At 47.7% G+C, this 23,783-nt stretch overlaps 1 protein-coding gene across 1 annotated transcript in view; it reads right to left on the bottom strand.

Moving 5' to 3' along the window:
- Window positions 1-23,208, bottom strand: part of CUX2 (cut like homeobox 2) — a 37,376-nt gene extending 14,168 nt beyond the window's left edge. Inside the window, 10 exon segments of the mRNA XM_063315763.1 lie at window positions 240-431; window positions 1,065-1,169; window positions 1,300-1,348; window positions 2,727-2,793; window positions 3,855-3,931; window positions 4,664-4,784; window positions 5,768-5,899; window positions 14,761-14,839; window positions 22,157-22,204; window positions 23,101-23,208. Coding sequence (XP_063171833.1) covers window positions 240-431; window positions 1,065-1,169; window positions 1,300-1,348; window positions 2,727-2,793; window positions 3,855-3,931; window positions 4,664-4,784; window positions 5,768-5,899; window positions 14,761-14,839; window positions 22,157-22,192 — 858 coding nt within the window. The 5' untranslated portion in view covers window positions 22,193-22,204; window positions 23,101-23,208.
- Window positions 23,209-23,783: the final 575 nt, after the last annotated feature.

Below are 23,783 nucleotides of genomic sequence, written 5' to 3'. Positions count from 1 at the left end.
GTAGACAATGACACCTACTCACAAGCACTCTTTATTCACCTTTAACTAAGTTATATAATTGGTGATTTGGCCTAGATTAAAATAGATGAAAAATCCTTTCAACCCATTTTAAGCTTTGGAAAATTTACCTGAATCTCTTTTCTTTTAATCCTAGGGAGATGAGGAGAAAGGATTCAATTTAAGTCATCCCACACCCAATTCCCGGGGAAATGCAACAGAAATGCCCACATGATACGCACGTCGATGGCCTCGCTTTTGGCTGCCAACTGCTGTTCTAGGTCTGCAATCTGATTGGCTGAAGAATCTTCCATTTCTTGCATGGAGTTTTGCAAATGTTGAATTTCCTTGAGAAGTCGAAGAATTTCCCGATCCTTGGCAGCAAGGGCTGCCTCTAGCCGTGGCCCCGGACACAAAGAGTAACTCACTTTATCCTGCAAGAAGAAGGCATTTCAGGGAAGAACACAATAATTCTGAGGAATTCTCTAGCTAGAAATGACCTGGGTGGTGGGGGGAATCCTCCAAATTACAACATCCCGTTTTTTCCCTTCGGCCAATCGTAGACAGGCCATTTCACACATCCTTATGAAACACTCGTGTCTGCTCACGGAGACAAATCAGTTGGAGGTGGCCACCTATCGCTAAGCTCAAGCACTCACTAGTCATCTCTGGCTTCAGAACCAGCAGAGTCCCTCAGCTGGGGGCTTCAGCAGAAGGTTCTGCTCTCTCAACAAGCAGGAGGCCAACCTGGAGGCTTCAAACGGCCTCTCCTCTTCTAAAGCTGAAGAAGGTGCTGGAGGCAGACGCAGGACTCTAGCAGCAAACGGGCTAGATACCAGCCTCAGGTACCCTAGTTCCTAGCCCCACTCTCAGAAGCCGACACATGAAAACTGAATTATTTCTCAGTGTTAGGCCTAGATTAGCCTAGTCTGCACCAAGATGATTGGAACCAGAATTCCTAGGGTGATGACTGAGGATTCTGGAAGTTGAAGATTTGTGCTTCTGGAAACTCCCACGTGGGGCCACTTTCCTAGTTTGACTGATGAGGGTCCCCTTCTGGTCCTCACCCCACTCGGTCCTTGGGGAGAACAGCAAGCCAAGCGAAGGGAGCTGTTTACGGAGGCAAGCTGTTCCCGCAGGCTCTCCACCTCCCTCTGGGCAGTCTCGGCTCTCTGTAAAAGAGAAGAATCAGCGGTCAGAACTTTTGGCGGAAACATCACACCATCCACGCATCTCCTTGGACCTGCAGGTTGTTTCTCTCTATAAGCCAAAGCCCTCTCCCCACTACTGTCTGTCGCTCACCTGGTTGGCTTTTTCAAGATTTGTCATAATCATGGCCACTTCATCTGTCCTAGGGCAAGAAGGCAAGAGTTACGGTTGACTTCAAAAGCAATTACAAAGGCAGCCAGGAATAGCTGTCACCGTGTGTCCAGAAGGGGCCATGAAGCACAAACTGCACAAAACATGCCTCCCCATAGAAGAGAATCTCTGTAGCTCAGGGCCGAACTGTGGAGTCCTCGGTGTTCTCTGAGCTTGGTTGTTTTCTTGCAGATGTTTCGTTACCCGACTAGGCAACATCTTCAGCGCTGCAGTCGGGTAACGAAACGTCTGCAAGAAAACAACCAAGCTCAGAGAACACCGAGGACTCCACAATGCCCCTCAGCTTGTCATGGCAAAGCGAACATCCAGGGTTTCTGATATTTTAATCTAGTCTCCAATGAACCTGACCACATGGTGACTGAAATGTTAGATTGTGGGGTGGGGGGGACTGCATGAACCTCAAAAAGTCTGGAGTCCTCTTCTCCTTTCACATCTAAAAAGGACACAAAACAGCAGCAGAATGCCTGTCCACCCCACCTCCCCTTCCATTCCTCCTCCTCCAGCACACACAAGCCCCAGTCTGGATCAAAGGCAATGTTATTTCCTGCCACGTGCCAAGAGGGTGCACATGACCTGATCAAAGTCAATCTGGTTTGGTACGATATGATTAAGTGTTCTTAGCACAGTCACGTATGAGAAAAGGGAACGCTGGGGATTGCAGCTATGACAGAACATCAGTGAGAATGCTGGAAACATTTGGAAGCGGGGAGGAAGAAACCACACACACACACACACACAGAGATCTTGAGCAGCCTGCCTGAAAATAGACAGCTCTGCCTCGTTTCAGAAAATAAAAAATGGCTTGCACCCAAGGAATACAGATGTTCAACAAGCATGGGTTTCTTGAAGTATGTGAAACAAAATCAGGGGATGTTTTGGGGGGAAGACTGGAGAGGTGCACATGTTGTTCCTCCTTGTCAAAAGTTCTCAAGGCAGAAAACTCTCCTATTTCAGATGCCGGAGAAGTCTGTTTCCAGTCTCTCAGCTGTGGCGATGCAGTTATCAGCTGAACAAAATACGACCGGCTCCGTCGCTCTGAGAGGAAGCCAGTCTACAGGCATTATCACAGCTTCTGCTGAAGACACAGAAGCGGGGGCAGCGAGGAGGAGGAGGAGGAGGAGGAGATAATTGACCTGTTTTGCTCCTCTCTTCTTATCACAGACATAAAGATACAGACATTCATCCCCGGCTTCTATGATTCCTCAAGCCCATTTCTTAAGCCCTTTTCAAGTATTCATCGGAACGTTCTCCTGTTTGGACACCAGGCGATACATCCCATAATCCTCACAGCCTGACTGGGAGACATACGCTATACAGATGAATGCATCTGAAAAAGCAGACCAACTTACTTGGAAGCTGCCTCTTCATCATATTTACACCGCAGGTCAACCAGCTCCGTCTGGGTAGCCTTTAGTGCTGGCCAGCAACGGGGAGAACATAAAACCAGAGAGTAAGAAACGCACTTCCAGTGGACTGTGCTTGTCCTGGACTGTCCCAGAAAGACGTACCATGAAGTTATTTTAAAGAACGCTACTCAGGACTAGTAAGCACTTCAGTTATAAGCTGGATAATGAGGAGGGGGAGAAATGGAGGTTTCTGTAGACACCATCTCCAGGCCTTCCTCAACCCCCCCAGAGGCTTGGAATTGAGCAAAAGATCTGTCAACGAGCTACTTATCTTGGCATCTGCATGCACCACCCTGGTTCGCATTGCTCCTTTTTTGGATTGTGGATTAAGAGAGATCGCAGTGCTTAATCAACTCTTCCGTTAAGACCAACATTTTCAGTTAAGTCTACATTTTCAAAAATTATTTCAAATACAAGTGCTCTCTTTCTCTCTTCCCCGCAGACCCACAAAACCAGTCTGAACAAAACGCTAATTTCAGTTGCGGGTTGGAGCAAGGTTCAGAATGGAGTTCTGAGAGCCGGTTTGGCCTTGTGGTGAAGGCTCCGGGCTAGGAACCAGGAGACAGAGAGTTCCAGTCCCGCCTGAGGCCTGAAAGCCGGCTGGGTGACCCTGGGCCAGTCCCTCTCTCTCAGCCCAACCCACCTCACAGGGTGGTTGTTGGGGGGAAAATAGGAGGAGGAAGGAGTATTTGCTATGTTCGCCGCCTTGAGTTATTTGTAAAAATAATAAAGGCAGGATAAAAAAATCTAAAAAAAAATCGTAAAAAGGAAAGAATTTGAAAGACTGAAGGAAAGACAGAGAGGCTGGGCCATGGCTCCAATGTCTGAGAGAAAATGCCAGACATCGGACAAGCAAAGGAAATTGGGCGCAGCTCTTCAAGCGAACAGGTGATCTTTCAATAGATACAAAAAAAAAGCAGCTTCTTCTTAAGAGCTAAGTGGAGCAGAGAGAAGGTGCCATGCTGAGCTTCACAAATGCACGAATCCACAGAGAATTAACGTGGAGCAGGAGGAAGCCCTGGGAAGTGCTTCTGCCACCTTCCCCTGTGTCTTCATCGATCATTAAAGTACCTGAATGGAGGACTTTGATCTTCTCTTCTGCTTCCCCCAGCCGACTGGCCAGAGTGAACTGGGCTTCTTGAAGGCCCCTGAGAAAAGAGACGTGTCGCCTTGAGTTTACAAGGCGTCCGTGTCAGAGCCCAGAACAAAGCAACCTTCCCCAGCCTGAGGTCCATCCCCTTTGATGTTGGAGGCACCACCCCATTCCTCCCAATTCCTTTGAATAAATTGGCTGAGGGAGCTACAGTATCACTTGTTTCCCAATACATCTAGAGAACTCCTTTGATTTGAGAAAATTGAAAAAAGGCGGGGGGGGAATTCTCACTTTATGCCTGTCTAGAGGTAACGTACCCTGCATTCTTTAAAAAGATGCATTGGGTCTTTTCATAAAGAAAATCTGTGAAAAGTGCCTAATGTGACAGATTTTGGTTCATGGGTTTTATTATTTATTAGTGTATGGTTGTGTCTGAATTGCAGCAACACAGTCTCATTAATTTGGAGAGGAATGGTTTTCCAAGCTCTCTGGAGCCCACTGAGGAAGAACCGGTGCTTCTTACATAAAATTGGTCCTTCCTGCTAAATCCTCAGGCAGCGTAAATGTTGCTGCAGGGCTGTTTCTATCAGGGCATGGAGCTAAGTCAACCTTTGCAGATCTCCGAAAAGGTGGGAGGTGGAGCCTGAAAGGCAGCAGACTCGGCTGTGCACAGGGCTGGACTTAACCGCCCCTGTGCCAATCCACCCTTAGACCTCCCTTACAGTTTCTTTTGAAGATGACAAGCCTCCCATCTACCTTCCCATCCTCCCAGCTTCTACTCACGTACTTTTGCTTCTCAACCTCATTTCTCTGCAGCAATGACTCAGTCAGCAATGCTTTGCTGTTGAGGCCAGCAAGCTTGGCCTCCGAGACAGCAAGTCCAGCTGGAAGGCTTCCTTCTCTTTGCTCTGGGGGAGCAAAAATCCACATCAGCCACAGGACCAGTCTAAACAGGATAGGTCTTCCATGCAAGTTATCACTGCTGGCTGCCTCCTTCAAATCCTTCCAGCTGCAACGGAGGTGCAAGACTCACAGGACGTGGAGGAGGTCGTCTAGCTGACTTACTGCCCCAACACTGGAAGAGGCAGAGCAGTGTAACCCTCTTCCTAATGAAGACAAGCAATGAATGCTGAGCCCAGGTCTTCTGCAACCTTGGTGGTGCTCCCTGCGCAGCTGGGCACCGCTGAACACACCTGACTCAAAAATGGACCCACTGCCTGAAGAACCATCACCTTTACCGGCTTCAAGGGCCCCCGCCTCCAGTTGCTGAAATCTTCTAGGTTTTCAGCAAAGTCACATGGAATGGGCAAAGTCTCACAAAGTTCAGGCAAATCTCAGATGAGATTTGCAAACATTCAGCATTAAAACAAAAACAAAGAAACCTTTCTGAGGGCTCCAAGGGCCCTTGGAAGTTGGGAAGGCACCCTGGCAGTCCTGGGCACCTCAATGCTGGCGTGGCGGATTTGCCACCCGCAGGCTCTCTTGATGTGGTTAAAAGAGAGTTTGGAGGATTGCCTCCTTCCCCTGTGCCATTGGCAGGGCCAGGTGGGCTCATGGAAGAGCAGGGCAGGAGGAGGTTGGAGAAAGCAAGCAAAAGAGAATTTCTATTGGCAAGATGGGAGTTATCAGCCAGATGACGACAAGATTAATTGGGCTATTTGGCAGCCAAAGCAGAGAAGCCAGGCTGGGGAAAAGAGGGTGTGCGAAACCTTGCCTGTGCACTTCCAAGCACACCCTCGAAGCAGCAATGCTCAAGACTTGGCATTTCCCCCTCAAAGGAAGGCCGGGGTCTCCAGAAAGCAGTGCTCTGTACGGCAATATCCACACTGGAGCCGGCTCCGTTCAGCCGCCTCCGAAAGAGCCAGTGGAAGAATAAGGATAGCTTGGGTACCTTTGGGGAAGAGCAGCTCCTTCTTCCAGGGCCTGTTCAACTCCTTCAGCGGGGGGTTCTCAGGGATGAGGCAATGCAGGGGCTGGTGCCGCCCTTCGAGGTTCCTCACTGTTTCAAGGGCGGGCACAGGATCTGCGGGAGGGAAGAGGAGAAAGGCAAGGGGTGACCCGGGAGGTCCGGCACCTGCGGAACGCGCCTCCTGAGCAAAGGGACAACGTTCAGGCCCTGTTCCTTCAGCACAGGAAGCCATTAGCTCAGCTGGGCCACGCAGCTCGGCAACCCACCAATCCTCGAGTTCAGGCTTTCGAATTTCAAAGAGTGAAGTTCTTCAAAAGAAACCCAAATGCAAAAAAAAAATGTAGGTATTGCTAATGGCATGTTAACGGACCTGCTTGGACTTGATGATGCATCTAAAGATCACCACAAAAGGGCTTTAAGCCCTCTCTGCACAGGACATAGGTGTATTCTGTCTACCTGGGCCTGTTAAGGGGGTCATGGTGGTGGGACTTCAGAACCTCAACAAGGACAGGCAACTGTTTTCTCAAACGTTTCTGCCGCCCATAAAACAGAGGGAAACCCCAAAGCTGGGATGTTCTGCACATTGGCTTTTGAACCAGAGTCGTATTCGGTGTTTCCCTCTATCCTCGCAATCCGTAGACCACAGCACAGAACAGGGGAGGGAAAACATCCCACAGTGCCATGGTTGGGAACCTGGGTCAGAAGCCCAACCCTGAGAGGATGGACGGCGTGGCATTTACCCAGTGGCACAGCTGGGTCCGTGGCTAAGGGGGCCACGTTTAGAAACTCCCTTCTGTGCCTGTCTTAGTGAGTCTGTGCTGCAGCAGACCTCCTCAATGCCGCGGGCTGGTCTCTGTTTCCATCCAACAGCTCGTTTCGCCGATCATGCCTGTTTGCTCAGGCGGCGGCAGGCAGGGGCCACGGTGCCTTCTGCCGAGGCAAGCAGGTGCGTTCCAAAGAGGCCCGTCCCTCTCCCGGGGCAACCGCTACTCTTAGCCGGAGCTGCCTGGCGGGGTGCTCCATTCCGCCTCCCAGGTCAATGTAATTATACACTGACATAATTAACCCAGCAAACCCATTAGGAAGGCCAGCTAAAAAATGCATCCATAATTATTCGTTGTGTGCATGCTAATGAGTCCATCTGCACTGCCATTGTACGACACAAATAAATTAATTTACAAGCCCAGATCATTTTTAATAAATTCAAAAAATGGTGCTGATGGTTTCTCTCTTCCTTTTCCCTGTTTCTTTTCAGAATGGGGGTGGGGGTGGGTGGGGGAGGAAGGAAGTCCCATTTTCTCAGGCCAAAATTTAGCAAATATACAGAGGAAGGAAATCAGCCTTTTCTTGCTTCCCCTCAAGATGAAACCAGTGGTAAAGTGAACCCTCAATTATTTGGCCGAATTTAATAATGTCCCAAATTAGAATAACAATTAGGTTGGGAAAATCACAAGGAAGCCATCTTATCCAGGGTGTCCGCAGGGTGTGGTCAAAAGAGGCAAGATGGTGGCCACAACAGGGCAATTGCCTGTTTTTATGGGCACCGGAGCCACCATCTTGACGTTTTTGACAACCCCCTGCAGACAACCCTGCATCTCATACTGTCCTTGTTACTAGTGACACCGATTCAGCCCTTGTTGTGGAAAGCAAAAGTTCCCTTGGGTTGGCAGGCAAACTTTAGGGGGAAAAAGCACAAAACAGAACTGATAAACTCTAAGGAAGAGCCACTTTTCCCTCAACCGTATTCTTCTGGACTGCAACAATGCCACCCTTTAGTCACATCCTCCTTCTGGGGGTGGGATGGGCAGATCCCCCAGGGGATGCCCCTGGACGTGACACGAAGCTTATCAGGGGATTTGGAAAAGCCCGTTTTTTAGCAGCCATCCCACAATTTTAATACGGCTGCATTCCCTCTTCTTCCGCTGGGTGGGGGTTGTATCCGTCCAAAGGTGGAGAGCTGGTGCCTGGATTGGACCCCCCCTTGCAATGGAAAGCCAGGATCACGAAGACAATGGTCTCCCATACACACTGTGGAGTCCACACAACAGGCGCAACCTTTTCTCTCCTAGCCCTTGCCTGTCTTTGGAGGCCACCAGATCGCTTAATGCCGCCACTTGTAGCCCAAAAGTCCTTTTTATAATCGCTGCTGATGGTCGTGCCAGGGCTGAGCCAAGAAGCCCCTCCCCAAATGTGGCCCCCTTTCCTTGCTTCCCAAGTCTGGCTCCTTCCTCCAGCTCTTGACGTAAAGCAGGGCCATGAATGCACAGGGTGCATCTTCTAAAAAACTGTAGAAAGATGTCATCTTCCTCAAAGCTACGGACTTAATCATATGCGTCGCAGATTTAGCAGAGTAATCAATCAAATCTGTTTTAAATCAATGAAGATTTCTTAATGAGAGGAGAGCCTTGCCCAGACAGGGAAAAATCACCCAGATCTGCAGATAAACAGCAAAACCATTTTGGTGAACCTCAGCCTTGGACCACTTACTTCCTGGATGGGAGGCCACCATGGACTCACCTGCAACGATAGGAAGGCAGGAAGGCAGGATGCAACCTGGTTAAAGGAACATGCCTACAATGAAGAACTCTGTCAGGGAATCACTTGAGCTAGGAGTTCTTGGGGTGCCCTGAACAAAACCTCCACCTTTGCCACCATCTGCAGCATGAAAATCCTGGGATGGGCTGGGCCTGCCCAAGCTCTCATAAACGTTTCAGCACGAAACCTCTGTCTGAGCCTCATCGGATGCTGCTGGGCGCCTGTGAAAAAGGTGGGCCACAAAGCTTCAGGTTTCCTTCCTGCCAGGGCCAAAGATGCGGCAGAAGAAAACTTCCTCCTGGTAGGGCTGGGCAGCGGAGGCCGTAAATCCAGAGCCAATAAAAGGGCCGCCGCGTCTCTTGCCAGGCGGACGATCCACCGGTTGACGTCTCAGCCGCGGTGGGCCATCAGCGGGAGACGCCGAGCGTAGCTGGTCTTGGAGGGGCACAGAAAATGAAGGGCGGCTACCTTTGCAGCTGTTAATCACATCTGCAGCTCTGAGGGCCGAGATAACGACATGGACCGTTAAGCCGCAAGTGCAAGCCGAGGAGGAGGAATTCCAAGTGCCGCGTCTCTGGGAGGTGGAACGAGTGGCTTTTGCTTGAGGGTGGAGCAAAAGGGTTTCGGGGTCCACCCTTTCTCAGCTGGGGGGGTCGCGAGCAGCAGCAGCAAAGGCGAGGACATGAAGGTGGGTCTTCCTAGATGAGGCCAAAGGAGCCAAACCAGTCCAGCAGCTGGCTTCTCCCAGTGACCAACTGGGTGCCCTTGGAAGCCCTAGGACAGGGTTCCTCAGCCTTGGCAACTCTAAGCTGTGCAGACTTCAACTCCCAGAATTCCCCAGCCAGCAAAACTTTCTTTGCAAAGAATTCTGGAAGATGAACTCCACACAGCTTAGAGATGCCAGGGTTGAGGAACTCTGCCCTAGGACAACCAGTTCCAGAACTGTAGCAGGCCAGGAGACCCAAATTCAAATTCATACTCAACCCGGAAAATCCACCAGGTGGCCTTGGGTCAGTCCCTATTTTCTAACAACCTCAACGGTTTATTAGGAGGGGCAGCAAGTAACATTCACGGAAGAAGGGGAAAAGCAGAGCCTTGGCTGCTAGGTCAATGCAACCTCCATGTTCCGAAGCAACATGCCTCTGCGTAGCAAATGCAGGGCTCGGATTACAATGAAAGATGACCCCTTTGAGGGGATTCTCAAGTTAGTGGCCGTGCCTGGGATCTACCCTGAAAGGTGAAAGGTCCCCTGTGCAAGCACCGAGTCACGTCTGACCCTTTAGGGGGACGCCGTTTTCCTGGCAGACTATAGCGGGGTAGTTTGCCATTGCCTTCCCCAGTCATCACCTTCCCCAGCAAGCCGGGTGCTCATTTTACCAACCTCGGAAGGATGGAAGGCCAAGTCGACCTGAGCCGGCCACCCGAGAGAGAATCCAGCTTCCGCTGGGATCGAACTCAGGTCGTGGGGAGTTTCGGTTGCAATACTGCCGCCTACCCCTCTGCGCCACACGAGGCTGTCCTACTAAAGCATTAATTCTGAAAAGAGGAGGTGCCATTTTAACTCAGTAAGCTGGGTGAAAGTGCTCAGTTGTACTGACATCCAGTACCTCCCCCCCTCCCAATGTATGATTTTTTGGCATACAGCGAGATGCTGCATTTGCAAAACAGGATTCTGAGGTGGCATGTCATAAACACTGTCTTAAACTCAGGGGCTTCTTCCTTTAAGGTAAAATGGGAATTGAAAAACACAAGTCCACCTACTTGAATGTCCAGCTACTGGGGGAGGGGGGACATTGTTTTAGTCCACAAACTAAAATTTATCCTAGATATAATTTCTGGGACAGCCAGCTGAAGAATAAGGGGGGAAAAACCCTATTCAGCTCAATCTTTGGCGTAATAAAGTATTGACTCGCCATGGTTCTCCAACAAGCAAAATATTAACTTTAAAGATAGGCAGAGAGAGAGAGGAAAACAAAATGCCTTGTGACAAGGGGTTGCAAAGATTTCCAGAGAGCTCTGTTCTCCCACTTTTCGGATTTTCTAAAGACTTGACACAATCCACAGACATCTGAAAGAGGTCTCAAACAGATCTCAAAGAATGCTTCCGCCTTTCTTTCCCCCCCTAGGGAAAAACTGATTTGGAGATGTTGCTCAGAAGACGGGTTTTGTTCAGAGATGGGAAGATCGTGCAGACCCATTTGCTGCAAGCCTCGCTGGATCTCAGCTGGTTGCTCCTTTATTTGGCCAACCATGGAGAAAACTTTTGGCAATCGCTCTCCTCTGGCCCTTTTTGGTGGCCATCTAAGCCAGGTGGCTCCTTCTCTGGACTGCTTGTTCCACCAGCAAAGGATGCATCGTCGAAAGGAATAGCTCTTTTTCTCTCTCCTGAACCTAGCCCCAACAAATTCACGTTCCAGACTTACAAGAGAAAAGCTTGAAGTATTCGGTGGGCGAATGATTCAAAGCCTTACCTGCTTTCCACTGTATGATCCCAGGTGAAAGATGGCAGCTTCAGCCTAGAGGATGGACTTGCCTTCAAGAAGATGCAGGTCTCTTCATCATCATTTCCAGTTCAAAAAGGGTATGGCAGAAGGAGACAGCCTGATGGGCCACTGCTGGGGGCCTCCGACATGGTGCCCGGCAGACTATTACTGGGCCACAGTTCCCACACTCCTTTGCCACCAGCTTGGGCTTCATGTCCTTTCAGCATGAAACATCTTTGGGCATCCTATTCAAGCAACAGGCTAGCCCCCTTTGCATTCTCCACATTGCTGATGACTTTACTAGACCTATGAAACTGAAATCCGCTGGGTCTGGTTTTTGAGAATGGATCCACATCTCCTACCCTATTTTCATCAGTTCTGTGGTTGACTGGCAAGCAGCTACTTCAATGCTGCAGGGGAGCCCCTCCCCTCCAGCACTGCCTCTCAGCCTCTGCCTGCAGTCTGCCACAATCCGTAGCTGCTTCCCATTAAGAAATGTCTGCGTACGTCATCTGTGGTTAAGCCCAGCTCCAACCACAGCATGCCCTGAGGAACCTCAAGTGCTGTGGTTCCTGAGAGGTCATCCAGGTCCTTCTAACACCCACAGGACAGAAACCATAAGTGTTGGTCACTGTCTGCACCCAGCAGACAGATCTTCCTATATGCAGCCAGGACATCAACAGCTAAAGAATTCAGGGTTCCTCACCAAGTCCCTGACTGTCCACACATGCACTCCCCACCAGGCCCAGGAGATGCCCCTAACGAAGCCCTTTGCACTGGGGCGAACACTGATGGCTGGACAAGCAAGAGTCCATCTTTAAAAGGCCTCAAACTTCAAAAGTCTTTACTGTGGACTGACTGAGAGAACCTGCTGGTTCAGATCCAAAGTTTCATCTTCTGACTGCAGCTTTGGGGACGCTTAGAAGCAGGCTTGGGGCTGCGTGTCTTGTGGTCTGCCTCCAAAGTCAGGCATCTGGAGGGATCCAGCCTTTGATCTTGGAAGTTTTGTTTAGCAGTGACATGAGAGGATGTAAACAGAGCTTATTTTATCAAGTCAAAACACATAAGCAACCCAAGGGGTTTACCCAGCCATATTCAGACACTGGCAACCTGCAGTCTAGCAACTTGAAATCCCCAGGGAGCTCAATTCTGCCTCCTATTCGAAGTATTTAGGTTTTCCACATACGCACAACCCAACCCTTAGTTAACAAACTAGTTTTTTTCCAGCCCGTTGTGTTCCCGCAGGGAGGGAGTGATGCATGTAAAAGACAATGAAGAAATCAGTTGTCACTGCCGTGCGAGTTAAAATGGGACTTAAATCAATCCATTCTCGGCAACAATGACTTTAATTATGCTTTTAACATGATTTTACTGCTTCCTTTGCACCCTCCCTCTTCTATCCATGTCCAACAGAGATGCACGCATATCCCGCTTCAGCACGCCACATCTGTGTGAACAATATCAGAAAAAATTATGATTTTTTCCCCCTTCCTGTAATTACAGACACACAATCCCAAGCTCAGTGTATCAAAATACTTGCTGAGCCAGCACACTTTTTCTCGTGTGAGGTTTGCACCGACAGAAGCCATCCAAACTTCAAAAGAGAGAGAAAGAGAAAAGGGGGCGGGGAGGAGGAAGAGGAGGAGGAGGAAAGAGGGAGAGAACTGTAAAAGGGTCAGATTGGGAACTCTTTCCCAGCTGTTGAAATCTTCCCCAAAGAATCTCCTTGCTGACCAGTATTTTGAGATACTTACAAGCAGACCAGAGTGCCTGCAAGGAGAGTTTTCTTGGGGGAGGAAGAAGCAGACAAAGCTGCCTTCTTAAAGGGGGACAAACCAGGGGCCTGATCCCAGAGCACAGAATATACCCCCTCCCCAATTTCAGCTTCCTGGAGAGGGAGAGAGAGAAAGAGGGAGGCATGCAGATTTCAAAAGACAAGGAAAGCCATTTGGGATGTTCCTAAATGTCTGAAAAGTGAATTAATGCCCCCGCAGGAACTCTCAGGCAGTTAGATGCCCTGCGGGTTTTGCGTCGCCATCGAATTAATTGCAGGGCAGGAAGATCAAAGGCGTTTTTTGCTCAGGACAGAGAATGGTTAAGCCAGAAACAAATCAAAACACTCCACTTTGAGTTTTGCCCTTGCACTCCGAGCTGAAGCTTCTGCACTGATCTGGAGCGGGGAAAGTAGCCGGCGGCCACTGATGTGAACACAGCTGGACCAGTCTGCAGCCTCTACTGCCAGTCAATCCTCAGACCCACCAAAGCCTAACCTTAATCCAGCCTGCACTGATGAAGGCACTCTGAAAATGAGGGGTTTGTTTCCTGGGCAAAAACACTGCCATCTGAAAGCAGATCAGAATCACGTGTACAAATAACCACAGTGAACCAAACTGGAAGTAAAATGTGCGTCAGGTATAGGAACGTGCGAATAGTCTTGCTGATTAAATAGATGACCTTAATCGGAGGTCTATCACCATCTTCAAACACTGAAGATCAGCTGCCCTCTGCCTTCTACCATTTCCTTTAGAAGGGGGTCCCGTTTCCACACGCTTGCCTCCAAGCCACGGGGGCTGGGAAGTGCTTTTCCCATTGGATGCTGAATTCCAGGCCAGGAGTCACGAATTTCAAGGACCACCTTCCTCATCTCTCTAAAGTCCTTGACTAGATCAAGAGCGCCTCTGAGGGGGGCAGCCACTTGCTGCAATGCTGAAGATCATCACCTCTAAACTGCCCTCTGCTGGGGAGAGGGTGAACCAGCTGCCATTGAAACAACCGCGTATCACAGCAGCGTCGTTAGGAGGCGTCCTTTCTTTGGCGTCAGGACAGCTTTGGCTCAAGCACGGAGAGACAGAGATGGCGGAGATACTTCCCCTTGTTTGTTAGAGCACTTCCCGAAAGCACCTGCGCTGAGCATGGGTAGAGCCACACGTTTACATGAAGAACAGCCAATTTAGTGGCCATCTATGAAGGCTGTGATGGAGACAGTTTCACGTTTTGATGAAAATCTCTAATGAGGCAACTTGGAATAAGACAAGTTTTAGGGTGCCCAAATCCTGAATCTCTTCCTCAGCTCTCTGGCAGGTTTTCAAGACTCCACCAACCATTCGACCAACCCTTTGGAGCGCATTGTCTCCTGTTGTCACGACCAGCCTCTTGCCGAGCAACGGACATGACAAACTGACATGCCTTGGACGCTACCACGTACCAAAGCTGGCAAACGCTGCACTGCCAGGGAATCACAGGGGGGCGTGGCCACCAGCCCCCTTCCATTTGCAGAGACAGAACTACCACCGGGAAGGAGGATCTGGAGACAGGTTAGCAGACCAAACAGGAGAGGAAGTTTCTGTCATTCGCCTACTCGGAAGTGTCACCCCCGAACGATCTCCATTCCATTACGTCATCTGCTAATTAGGCTGTTATGTAAATGATGCCAACTGCCAGGAATGATGTAAAACTAACGTAAGTTTAACTGCCTTATCCAAACTGACGTGGCTGCTATTTTGGTCAGACTTTTGGCCTGTTGTGTCTGAAGTCTGCTAATGGGGCCCATTAAATCAGGTTTCACTCTAGCAAGAAAATGGGCCGCATCCTTAATTCACAGTGCAAACTGGCGTCTGTTTTCCTTTCCTTGGGTCTTGCAGGAATGCAGGGACTGCTTGGTTCTTGAAGGGACTCTGGGGGGGGTGCTCTAGAGCAGGGTTCCTCAACCCTGGCAACTCTAAGCTGTGGGGACTTCAACTCCCAGAATTCTTTGCAAAGAAAGCTTTGCTGGCTGGGGAATTCTGGGAGTTGAAGTCTGCACAGCTTAGAGTTGCCAGGGTTGAGGAACCCTGCTCTGGATAACCAAATGATTAATAAATAGAGGCATCTCTGCAGCACCAACCTAGGAGGAAGGGCAACCAGGGCTTCAGAACAATTCCACCCCTTCGAAGCCTTCCTGAAAAAGGAGACCCATACCTGGTACTTTGATTAATTGCTTGTAAACACTCAGGAACGCTGCCTCGGCTTCCTTGGTTCTTTTGCTAAGAGCAACCACCTGAGGGAAACATAAAAACAAGACCATAGTTGAGAAACCATCAAGACAAAGAGAATAACCGAAATAAAAGCTGCACCTCACTGGTTTGGGAAATCAGGGAGGAAAAGTTCCACAAAATTAGTTGCTTTGGATTTTGGTTCCCGGGGCAGAAAATTAAAAAAAGGAAGAAAAAAAAAGACCTTTGCTCCCCAAATTGGTAAGAGCAGCAACAATACCAGTAAATGAAATAATTGGAAAAATTGTCTTCTGTCTGTGCCTGCTGCTTGTGGCAGTAATTGAGGAAAGAGGATGAGATGTCAGTCCCTGCCCAGCCACAACGCAGGCTGTAGGAACGTGACAAGCCACAACTTTTCCACTTATCTCCTACGGTCATTCAGAAGAGAAATACACTGCTCCTGGGTCCTCTGGGAGAAAGACCAGTATAAAAATAAATTAAACCATAATTAGTCTAATGGGTAGGAGATAGAAAGAAAGCCAGGTATGACTCACCAAGTTTTGGGGATAAAAGATGGCATGGAAGGAAGGAAGGAAGGAAGGAAGGAAGGAAGGAAGGAAGGAAGGAAGGAAGGAAGGAAGGAAGGAAGGAAGGGTTCCCCTACCCCCCACCCCTTACGCCTGAAAGGAAAAAAGAGCTTGCAAATCTTTCACCCAAGACTGAATTTAAATTGCTTGTCATTCAGAACAGAACCAGCAGGCATTTGCAATTCTCCAGCCTGAGCAAACTGCCTTTGCGCTTCCAGGCCCTCCACCCCATTTGTGGTGGGTGCTGCATAACCTGCGGCCTTAAGCATTCATGCATGTTTCTTCCATTCTTTACATTTCCAGATGGAGCAGAAATTTCTGGAACAGAAATTTTACCAAGCATTTCCTGGTCGGTTTCCACAAATCCAGAAAGCCTTGGAGGGTTTTAAAAGCATGAGCTTCTATCCTGGTTTGGTTACAGTTATAAAATAGAGGAAGCAGGTCTGCATATGTAGAATAATCCACGTGGTAGGGCTTCCGAGCACTCAGCACACCTTCCCCAATCTGGTATCCTCCAGATGTATTAGACTGCAGCTCCCAGAAGTCAAATAGGCTTGGTGAATGCAGAATTATAGGGGTCCAAGTTCCACACATCTGGACAAGACAGAACTGGGGGAGGCTTCTCTAGAGTAGAAGGTGCTCTATTTATTTGGGAAACTTTCCTAGGAGTTGAAAAAGCTCTTGCAGGTCCCCATATTTGTCTGTCTCGGCCACAGTTCACACTTCCATCATCTGGTTTAAATGCAACATTTTCAGCAATTTGATCCTGATGGATTACTCACTGGGACTTTACTTGTGCTTGTTCTTATTCTACTCATAAATAAAGGGGGAAAGGTAAATGTCACAGCACAACTATAACTTAGCATTCATCAACCAAAAGCTTGCCCTTTGTTTGTTTGAACCTCCCTCAGCTCAATCCAGCCATTTAGGATTGTAGGTTGACGGACCCTAAGATCTCCAGGTGCATGAGTTTTCTCCCTGTTGGCCTCAGCAAATGTTTCTTAGGAAGGGGAACCCCAGGGTTGCCCATCTGGGAAGAGCCAGTGATCTCATCACCATATCCAGCCCACTGAAAGCAGCTCCATACCCCATGTGCTCCTCAGACATTTCGCAAGAAATACTTGGACCACTTCAGAATGAAACAGCCTGAAGCTCCATTCTTAGTTGGTCAGTTTTGACTCTTCATGGATGCTATTTCCATTCCTAGTAACATTCCTTCAGCTTTCATCCATTTCTTTTAGTTGTACCAGTGACCACAGTTCATTCCACGAAGGGAAGGAAGTCACGCCAGCTGCTGTAAAGCAGAGCTGGGCCATATACAGATTACGTGCAGCCCTCCAGTACATTCCTTTTTTTTTTTTTTTTGCAACCCCAGAAATGGTGTCACCAAATTCTGATGGCAAACCATGTAGGAATGACAGCCTGATAGTTGGAGAAACGGGGGGAAAGTGGTTAGATCAGATATTAAAATGAGGGGGAAAAGAACCCACCCATTTTGGTGATGTCAATAGGACCCTGACTTGCCCCTTGTGGCTCCTGGACTCCCACTTTTTGAAGTGCCCTCTTAACAATCTTGAAGTTTCTCATACCTGCTCTGGGAAAGAGGAAGGAGTGTTGCACAAGAAGGAGTGATCTTTCTTCCTCCATTCTCCTCACTGCACCTTCCATGCTGGCTTAGACTCTGAAAGAACTGCTTGACTGGGACCGAGTAACCAAAGGGGCCCCAAGACGCGGTCCTGGGGATCCAGCGGAAAGGTGCAGGCGCTTCATCACCTGTCCTATGGACCGAAAGGGTTGCGAGCTCTTGCTGAGGTAGACCGGGTTATCCAAGGAACCAACGAGGGCTCAGCCAGCTCTGACAGCTGCTCTGGCTCGGCTCCCCGTGCGAAGTGACGCGTCCCTGGCACACGCTCACCGTTTGCTCAAGCCAGAGCTGGAAAACGAATGCTGATGCCCTAAGAAGGCACCCAGTACACCAAGCCAGCCAAGTGGCAGAGTTCTGCACGGGTCCATCTGTTCTGGCCCTTGGAATCAGTGCCTGTTGCAGCTCGATCAGGCCGGAAGCATCAGCAGGGGAGTGGGCGTCGTGCTCGTTCTGTCCTTGCCCCCTCCTCCCTGGAATCTGAAACCTCCCCAGCCACCCCTCACTTTTATACATCGATGTATCATTAACTTTTCCTTTCTCTGCGTGTTTCTTCCTACCATGCACACCGACTCAAGGTGAGAGAAAACACAACTGCACTCTCCGCAACGACGCAAGATTGATGGATTACATTTCTGCTCCGGGTCTTTTCCATGGCTGGTGACTTTCCAGCAAAGCAATTATCACCGTAGAATACATAATGGCCTAATTAATTACTACTGTCAGACTGGCCTCTATGCTATGATTATACCTTATCAAGCCAACTCTCTCTCTCTCTCTCTAAAGCAACACTGAGAAGCAAAAATATTATTGCAATTGACAGATTTAAAAAAGGTTGCCTTCTGCTTCTTCTGCTTCCTCCTACTCTAGTTTCTCTGCTGATATTTTGCCTAAGATCAGGGTACGTTTATACACAAACGGTTTAAAAATGCAACATTGCCTCCAGGTGTAATTGCAACTGAAGAAAGCTTGGACAACATGCTTGCTTTTCTCTTTTTCGAACAACCTAGATAGATTATGTTTTAATTCAGATGGTCTCTTAATAATAACCGCAGCAACAACGTAACAGTAACTCTCCCTAAATGCTACTTTTGCCTGTTCTCCTTGTTCCTTCTTGTAAGGCCTCCTCTGTGGTGGTGCCAACGTTGCAGACCTCTGAGGCTCCCTTGACACAGGGGATTCTTAGCACAACAAATCAGCAGACACCCTGCAGCCGTTCCTTCTCTTCCTCCTTCCATGGATGATTCCCAGGTAACAGAAGAGGCTGAGGAAGCAGCAGAAAAATCACAGCAGAATTGCACATGGAAGATGGAGTCCCAAGGAGCCTCATCTAGTTCTGCTCATGGTCCAGGAGGATGGCAAGACAGACGACATAAGGATGTGTTTTCCCCCAAAAGCAGTGAGAAAGATGTTGCTTACTATTTCCTTCGTAGTCAACTTATTTCAAAGTGACTTCTGATCATGAAGGATAACAAGCCGATTCAAGTAAAAAAATCACTCCCAGGATTTTGGTTCAGCACTGTTTTACACTGACTTCATAGCTGTCTTACAGAAAACAAGTTAAAATAGAGGAAGTTGGAACAAACAGGAAGTACAGGTTCCAATCCTCCTTGTATCAGCAATATTTTTGGAAAGGCAGGACAGAAACAGAGATTTTGCTCTCATGGAAGAGTGTGACGTCCCTCAAATTATGCTCTGATGAGGGAGTTAAGTCCAAATGTTCCCTCTCAAAATGAGACATTTCAAAAATGAAGGGCAAAGTAGAAGCTTAGCCTAATTTGTATTAACAAAGGTAAATGATTTGAAATGGAAATATTGGACAAGCAATTCAAAGGAAGATGGTACATTATTCCAATTCAAGATGTAAAAGAAAAGAATAGCTCTAAAGACTCTTAATGAGAAATGGAGCAAAGGATGACTTAAAGGAGAAGGAGAGGAAAGGAAAAGAGTTTAAATAATTTACATTGCCAAGATGATGATGCTGAAAGAAAGAAAGTTGCTGCTGGGCATTCATTTTGTCAAAATACTTCCTGACAGACACAATAATGCTCTGGCAAAGTTCTTATTAAGACCCCAAGGATGTTCATCTCATTGGAACTTTTTCAACAAACCCCACGTCCCTCGTGCCACAGGGCACCCGATTCCCCTCTCTTCCACCACTTGGTGGGAATATCAGCTGGGCTCCAAGAGGATGTACCTGGGCATGGTCTCCCATCAGCACGAAGGCGGGCGCATTCACACAACGCATGCTGCGCGCTCCAGCTCCTTGCTCCACAAAATAATTTCCAGCCCCCCAGCTGGTCTTCCCATCCCCTGTGACTATTGTGAGCTGCTGAGTAGGGTGGGTTTCAAAATCTGGCCTGGCCCAAAGTTGCAGCATTTTCTCCCCTGAGCAGGACTGGTCCTGGCCCAGCTGTGACTCTGTCTAGGGAACAGCTGAAGGGCTGGGAATGCTGGGGACAAATGGGCGCCCCGATCTCCCCTTTCCATAAAGCCTGACCATTAGATGAAGGTTGGTTTTTACTTGGAAAGAACTACACAAAAGGCACAGGGATGAAGGGAGCGATGCCTTCCAAAGCACGGCTATTGGTGGTCCAAATTATGTTGCCTATCTTGCACTTTCCTTTTGTTAAAAGAACAAACAAACTAACCCCAAAACATGGTCTGAAATTCTCGAACTGGGGAACTGACTCCCTCTGGAACTGCGGACGGTCTCCCCATTTTGAGGAAGGGCACTGTGGGGCCTCTTTTCAAGTTAGCATTTTGCATTGTTTTAATAATGGCTTTTTAGCATATGGCTCGTGTTGTTTTACGTTTGTAATTACTGCATTATGTAAATTATGCTTTTAATGGTTGTTTTTAATTAAGCTGTTTGTTTTGCATTCTTTTGACCATTAGCCATTCTGTGGTGGAAGGGCAGGGTATAAATCCAAGAAATAAATATGCAAGAAAGCAGTTTTGGAGCCCTGAATTGGGAGAGAAATAGTAAAGTGGGTTCTCAAAATTCAGCCAGCTGCGTATGAAGCAGTCAAGCGGCTGGGGATCTGGATATCTGATCGGGTCTCAGGATGCCATCATGGGAGAGACAGAGACCCTTTCCAGGGTGTGTTGGCTTCTCTTCTTTATTCACTATCTCAAAACTAATTTTTCTCAGCAACTGGGAAGCAGGAGAAATTAGGTCGTACAGCCTTCATCCTTTTTGTCCTCCTGTTCCACCATCAAGTTGGATACCTGAGCAAGAGAATGTTTCACCTACATTTGCATGTAAGAAAACTTTTAATTTAGATATTGTCATCCGAGGAGGAGGAGGAGAGGAGAGAGAGGGGGGGGGAAAGGAAGTTTCAAATAATGACTGTAATAAATGAAGGTAATTAATTGTAGTTTGTTCCTTAACTGTCTAGTCAGCTTAATTTTACCTTTTCATCTAATAATGAGAAAATAATTTTTGTGCTCTGAGGGTTAATGATATGTAACTGCAAGAGCTGCTAATTGCATGTTGCAAACTATTCATCAGAATCCCCATCTGTGCTACTTGATTATGTTTGCTAAATTATTGCTTTGAATTATCTTTCATAAAGCAACTTTTGTAATTAGCAGGGCTCTGGCTCTGCTCTTTTTGCCGTCTGCAAGGAGACTGAAGGGAAAAAAAAACAAGAAAAGAACTTTGGCCATTTCAATCTGTCGCCACTCTGCTTCTGTCGCAGGCAGCCTTTTGTCTTCCCTGGGACGGGAAGTTAAACGTGGGGTCTTATTTATCGAAACCGGGTTACAAAAGAAAGGCTGCCTGCCTTTCCTGCTCACCTCCTTGGCAATGGCACTGCGACTGAATCTTTCACCCAGTGTTCCTCAACCTTGGCAGCTTGAAGACGTGTGGACTTGCTGGCTGGGGAATTCTGGGAGTCGAAGTCCACACGTCTTCAAGCTGCCAAGGTTGAGGAACAGTGCTTTCAGCTCACCTACCAGCACAGCACCGCACTGGAAGTTTGCAGAAACCCCAGGACTGCTAGCAATCCATGTGGCCGTCAGGGTGGGCACCGCTCCCATTCTTGTTGACGGGGTCCGCAAGGAAGGGAACAGTCACAGATAGAACCTACTGCACCCGTAGACATCCTTGGACTTCATCTCTGCAAAAGCACCCCTTTTCCCCTTTTCGTCTTCTGAATCACCTTTTGGATTCCACGTCTCCCATCGGAGGCATTCCCAATGATAATATTTGTTGCTTTCACTCTTCCTGGAGATACAGGGGGGATCCAGGCTTCATGAAGGTAGAACTGCCCTTCGTTGACAGGCCTGGCCCTTCGCACAGTCCAAGGGGGAAAATTTTTGCCCCAAGGGGCCTACAACTGGATGAGCCAATTCCAGAGGTTCACATGCAGTCCCACCTGGTTCAGATGTGGTGGCCACCAACAGCCCCAGAAAAGGCTCAGATTGTCCCCAGTCACTGACCAGGGTTAGTAGCTCAGGACTGCACCACCAAATGGTGGTCTGTTTCTCTTCCTCCATGAAAACCATCCTTGGTTCTTGCTGGCTATCTAGATCCATTTTCTCTTCTTCGCCCAGAGGATCTCCTGACTAAGCTGAACTGCAAAATGGTGAATTTAGTTCATTCTTTATAAAAACGAAATGGATGAATCCGTTTCTTGGCTGGGCCATCTCTGATTTGCATTATTTCCATACAGAAAGACTATTTTTCACTGGGGGGTTAGCTTCAAACACTCAGCCCAGTCTCCCCATCTTATACATTCAGGGTGTAACTTTACAATGCAGATTCTGTTGATTATATAAAGGGGCCTTAAGGCTTAAATAGATGAAGAATGAAAAAAAAAACACATCTACATTTTTTATATTTAATCTGCTTGAAATCCATATTATAGTCCCCCAGAAACCTGTTGCTTGAAATAATGAAAAAATACTGTGGGTAAGTGGTAAGATTTCAATATGGATGTCCTCCAAGATGCTCAGGAAGGAATACACGGTCCCTTTTTCCTTCTTTTGATTGTCTCAATACCTTTGTGAGGAAGGTTGAGAGAAGGGGAGACCTTCCGTCTTTCATTACATGTGCACCCTCTTCTGTTTTGGAATCCCCAGTTTGGTTCACAAACATTTCCACAATGGTTTAAAAAAAAGTACCTTGGTAACTGGTCTCTTCTTACCTCTGCCTGGAAACTTTTTAAGACTGGAGCCACCATATCTCGAACCTCCTGAAGGAGGGGAAAAAAGGGAGGGATGGGAATTCTCTTGTTTAGACATCTGAGGCAAGGAGGTTCAAGGGAATCTGGAGCTCAAGACCTGGATTCAGATTCCTAACTTCAGCATTAACTGTACCATATCTGTGGCCACACTGTCAAGCATTAATTAGTCTACTTCCTGTAGGCACATCTCCCATTCCACTCAGCAAACATTTCTGGGACTACAAAGCCAGTGTAGAATGGGCCTGAAGGTCGCCTCCACCTTTTTAATCTGAAAGTTGGAGAAACTATTCTGGAGAAGCCATTGATTACCTTCCCACCCATCTAGAACGTATTTTTTTAGACTATGCAAAGCAAAATTACAGATAAGGATAAAGAGTGATGAAGAAAGCCCTTAACTGTCAAACTGACTAAATTTATTTGGGGGGGGGGAGGATGAGGAAGAGCCCAAGTCATGGTAACCACAAAATCTCCCCCTGAGAGTGGGATGCCAAGCGGTCTGCTACAAGGCCCGCATTGTATTTTGTATTTTAATCACTATTTTGCTTTTTAATCAGTTGCTTGAATAAGAGGAGGAGGAGGAGGAGGAGGAGGAGGAGGAGGAGGAAGGGGCATTTACTTAAAAGAAAGACTTCTGAGGAATCTTGGGGTATTTGGTGTTGATTTCCCACAACCCCAGGCACTTCAGGTCTGTAGCTGCAGCATTTTCTTTCTCCCACGTCAAACAGCCCTTCTAGTCACAACAAGTAATAACTGAATATTTGGGGTTGTAATTTGCCTTTATACTTTCCTTATCACCCATGCCTTTTTTTTAGTGCCCCAAAGACAAAAATGTGTCCTCAAAAGCCCAACCTGTTTAAAAAAAAACTTATCCCTTGAGTTAATTCCAGAGGAGCAAGGTACCATACCTCAGGTACATTTCTTTTAAATTCCTGGCTGAGTTCAATTAAATGCTTGTGAGAATGTTCGCTCTCTTCCTGTCGTGCGGCCAGTTCAGAAGCCACAGAATTCAGTTCCTTCTGGAACAAAAGAAAAACATTAAGAGAGAAGCAGAATCGTGAGTCATATTGTCTTTCTTGATATGCAAATATTTTCTTAAGCTACTTTCCAAAACCACCTTGAAAATCAAAGGCAGGCACGGGGGGGGGGGGGGGAGGAGTGAGCCTTTTGTACCCATAAATGATGGAATTGGTTTTCTGATGATAAATTTGAAACATGGTGGGAACCCCAATATCTTGGGCTGAAGAAAGGTAATAGCTTCGCCCCTCTTCTGGCCAAAAGTTGGAGTTGATTGGGAGGGAAGAGCGCAGTTCAAGGCACAAACACTCATTAATTTGATTTAAAAAATCAATCCATCACTTTCCTTGCATGAAATGTTTTTAAGTAGCTTACTATGGAAAAAATGCAACACTGCTCTCAAATGAGTTATAAAAGCAACAAATGCATCCAAAGGTAAAAGTGACATCCACAATCTTCTAAAAAGAATTCAGGCACCAGAAGATATGTCCATCTCCCTCACCTCTTCAAGCTTTTCCCCCTAAAGCAGTAAAGACCCCACAATAATTTTCCATGGGTTCCATGTTCAGTTGGA

The sequence above is a fragment of the Candoia aspera genome, chromosome 15 (genome assembly GCF_035149785.1).
Source record: "Candoia aspera isolate rCanAsp1 chromosome 15, rCanAsp1.hap2, whole genome shotgun sequence".
Lineage (NCBI taxonomy): Eukaryota > Metazoa > Chordata > Lepidosauria > Squamata > Boidae > Candoia > Candoia aspera.
The sequence above is the reverse complement of the archived record's forward strand: the minus strand, read 5'-3'. Positions and strand labels throughout refer to the sequence as shown.